The 3,613-nt window shown below is 59.3% G+C and overlaps 1 protein-coding gene across 1 annotated transcript in view; it reads left to right on the top strand.

Moving 5' to 3' along the window:
* The first annotated feature begins 330 nt into the window (after nucleotides 1-330).
* The window catches only part of Adipor2 (adiponectin receptor 2), a 15,659-nt gene continuing 12,376 nt past the window's right edge, over nucleotides 331-3,613 (top strand). Inside the window, exons 1-2 of the mRNA XM_013023617.1 lie at nucleotides 331-586; nucleotides 3,288-3,402. Coding sequence (XP_012879071.1) covers nucleotides 416-586; nucleotides 3,288-3,402 — 286 coding nt within the window. The 5' untranslated portion in view covers nucleotides 331-415. The remainder of the gene's footprint in view (nucleotides 587-3,287; nucleotides 3,403-3,613) is intronic.

A 3,613-nucleotide genomic window follows, 5' to 3' on the forward strand; every position in this document is an offset into this window, starting at 1 on the left:
GCCCGGTTTTGTGTTATTATTTTATACAGCAGTGCGGTCAGGTGAGGGTTAGTGAGATTGTAATGTGTTCTAGTCAGGCGTGTTTCTAACTGAAAAAAGGAAAAAACGCAGGCAGGACAGAGGTAAGAAAGCTTGCGCTCCTGATCACCACTGTGTGGGAATGTCTGCTCTGAATGTCTCTAGTAGTTACTGTATTACTGTGTTTGTACTGTAATGATTGTATTTGCCATTCTTAGTGGTTGCTGATTTTCTGTTGTCAACCTGACGACACTTTGCACAAACTTGATGTGTCTACTTGGATGATAACTCACTAAACACATTTTGCTCCCTAGGGTCAACTCACTGTCCTAAAAACCAAATTTCCCAGGAGAAGAGACAGAAGAGAGAGCTCCTATAAGAAAGGCGTGGGTACCCCATGAACGAGCCAGCAGAAAACCAGTTGGGGTACACCGGGACTCCAGAGCCAGACCTGAGGCTCAGAAAGGGCCACTGCCTTGATGGTAGCCGCGGAGGCCGGGAGGACAGCTGCCCGGGAGGCCTGGAGCCCGCGCTAGGGGCGTCTGTCTGTCCTTCTCAACATTCACACGTGAGTGTGCCAGCAGCGAGGGGGGGGCGTGGGGGGGGGTGGGCCTTTTCTTTCCCTCTTGGTTCTCAGCCAAAGCCGCAGAGTGGGGGGGGGGGGGGTGGGGGGGGCAGCGGGGGGGGGGAGAGAGGCCTGGAGCCCGCGCTAGGGGCTTCTGTCTGTCCTTCTCAACATTCACAGTGAGTGTGCCAACAGCGAGAGGGGGGGCGTGTGTGTGCGCGCGCGTGTGTGCGCATGTGCATGTGTGTGTGCATGCGTGCACATGCCCATGTGCGCACGTGTGGGCATGTGCGCGCATATGTGTGTGTGTGCGCGTGTGTGTGTGCAGGGGGGGAGGAGAGGTGGGACCGGCCCAGTGTGCCGCCCAGCGTGCTGCCCGGGAGCACTGCTCAGAGGCCCAGCGTGCCGCCCGGGAGCACTGCTCAGAGGCCCAGCGTGCTGCCCGGGAGCACTGCTCAGAGGCCCAGCGTGCCGCCCGGGAGTGTTGCTCAGAGGCCCAGCGTGCCGCCCGGGAGCACTGCTCAGAGGCCCAGCGTGCCGCCCGGGAGCACTGCTCAGAGGCCCAGCGTGCCGCCCGGGAGCACTGCTCAGAGGCCCAGCGTGCCGCCCGGGAGCACTGCTCAGAGGCCCAGCTTCCTGCCGCAGCATTGGAGCCGAGGCCAACCGTGCTGGATTTGAACTGAGCGCCTCCTGCGGGCAGGCCCCTAGACGCTGAGTCTGTCCCCCCAGTGCGGCTTTCCCGCTGTAGTTGTGCTGGACAGGCCTCTCCACTCAGTCATGATGGCTTGGCTGTGCACACGCTTTCAGTGACCCATGCTGCTCTTGTTTCATTGGCTGTCTCCACCCAGGCTCCAACATTGCTCTTGTTTCATTGGCTGTCACCACACAGGCCCCGACACTGCTCTTGTTTCATTGGCTGTCTCCACCCAGGCCCTGATGCTGCTCTTGTTTCATTGGCTGTCTCCACCCAGGCCCCAACATTGCTCTTGTTTCATTGGCTGTCACCACACAGGCCCCGACACTGCTCTTGTTTCATTGGCTGTCTCCACCCAGGCCCCGACATTGCTCTTGTTTCATTGGCTGTCTCCACCCAGGCCCTGATGCTGCTCTTGTTTCATTGGCTGTCTCCACCCAGGCCCTGATGCTGCTCTTGTTTCATTGGCTGTCTCCACGCAGGCCCCGATGCTGCTCCTGTTGCGTGTGTGTTTGGTGTTAGTTCTGTGGCTAGTGGGGGAGCTGCTCTTGCTTGATTCCAGCGGTCTTAGGGATTGAGGTCCTTTTTGTGTTAAAGCGTGCGTCCTGTTTTGAACTGGCTTTGGTGTGGAGTAAGCTGGTCCAGGGCGGCCACGCGTGCCGTTCCCTGTTCTTTCCACATGCTTGGCTGGGAAGGAGCCAATGTGGTGAGCCGTGGGCAGTGAAGGGCTCAGCCGTGCGGTGTGAGCGGCCTGTGCAATGTGAGCGGCCTGTGCGGTGTGAGCAGAGTGAGCACTGTGTGCAGTGTGTGCAGTAAGCACTGTGCAGTGAGCAATGTGAGCAGTGTGCAGTATGAGAAGTGTATACAGTGAGCCCTGTGTGCAGTGAGCACTGTGCAGTGAGCAATGCGTTCAGTGTGTGCAGTGAGCAAAGCGTGCAGTGTGTGCAGTGAGCACTGTGTGTGAGCACTGTGTACTGCACATACTTATTGGAGATAGGAGTCTCACAGACTTTGCTGCCCAGGCTGGCTTTGAACTGTGATCCTCGGATCTCAGCCTCCAGAGTAGCTAGGATGACAGGCCTGAGCCACCTGCACCCGGCTTTTAAATGATGTTTTAAAACCACTTCTGTGTTTAATTAGGCATAGCCCTAGGTTTTGTTGGAGTAAAGACAGGACACTTTGAGGACACACTTGAGGCTGGGTGTGTAGTAGTAATCTGTTATTAATTGCCTGTGTGTGTAATACCTTGTAAAGTAAGAAGAAGGGATTAAACCCCTCCCCCAACTGAATTTAGGGCTGTGTACATGCGCAGGCCACCAGTGCTCTTACCACCAAACCATGGCCCCAGCCCTGGCTTGCCTTTGCTCTTCGTGTGTGTGTGTGTGTGTGTGTGTGTGTGTGTGTGTGTGTGTGTAAGCAGGAGCCTTAATGCTCCTGACCGAGTCTCCCAGTGCTGGGATTACATGTGTGCACTGTCATGCCCGGCCAGAGACCTTGATGACGTGTCCCTACAGGCAGCCTCAGGGTGTCACCCTGGACTTGAGGTAGAGCCTCACCACGTCGCACCCCAGCATGCTGGGCCTGCGGGTGGGCACCCCCGGTCCAGCCCAGGGCAGCTCATTTCTTCATGTTTCTTCCTTAGGACTGGGGAGGACAGTGGGTGACTCATTGGGCCTTTTGTGTGGTGTCGGGGGAGGGGTTGTGGGTGTCTCCCTGGGTGGTGTCACCTGCGTGGGGCCAACGCTGAAGACGTCCTGTGGGCCGCGGGGCTGGGCGCGGCTGGCCGAGGGAGCCCGCTGGCCCGCAGGGGCTCGGGGTTTAGTCTGGAAGGCTGCAGTAGTGGTCTTGTGTGCAGTGTTAGGATGTGGTCTGTGAAGATCGTCTAACCCCAAAGACAAGCCCCACGTGGCTGCTAACCCCGCCTGGCCGTGGGCAGCCGCGTGGCCGCCGCTCCGGGGACCGCGCCCCGCTGCCGGCCGCAGCCCTGACAGCCCTCTGTTTGCCCCACAGGGCGCGGAGCACCCCGGGAGCGACGATGGCGTGTCTCAGGGGGACGAGGGGTTCATGGGCATGTCCCCCCTCCTGCAGGCCCACCACGCCATGGAGAGAGTGGAGGAGTTCGTGTGCAAGGTAAGACTGCGTCCCTCGTCTCCCCGCCAGACGGACGCCTCACGGCAGCATGGGGCTGGGGGGGCCGGGCGGCGGCGGAGACGGTCGCCCGCCTGTCACCCGGTCCCGGGCACCGGGCGTCGGAGCTGGCAGCAGCTGCAGTCAGTCTGGTGATCCCAAACACCATCCTGGTTAAGAGTAAATATGGTGGGGGGGGGAAGGGGGGG

Source organism: Dipodomys ordii, unplaced genomic scaffold (genome assembly GCF_000151885.1).
Source record: "Dipodomys ordii isolate 6190 unplaced genomic scaffold, Dord_2.0 Scaffold69, whole genome shotgun sequence".
Classification (NCBI taxonomy): domain Eukaryota; kingdom Metazoa; phylum Chordata; class Mammalia; order Rodentia; family Heteromyidae; genus Dipodomys; species Dipodomys ordii.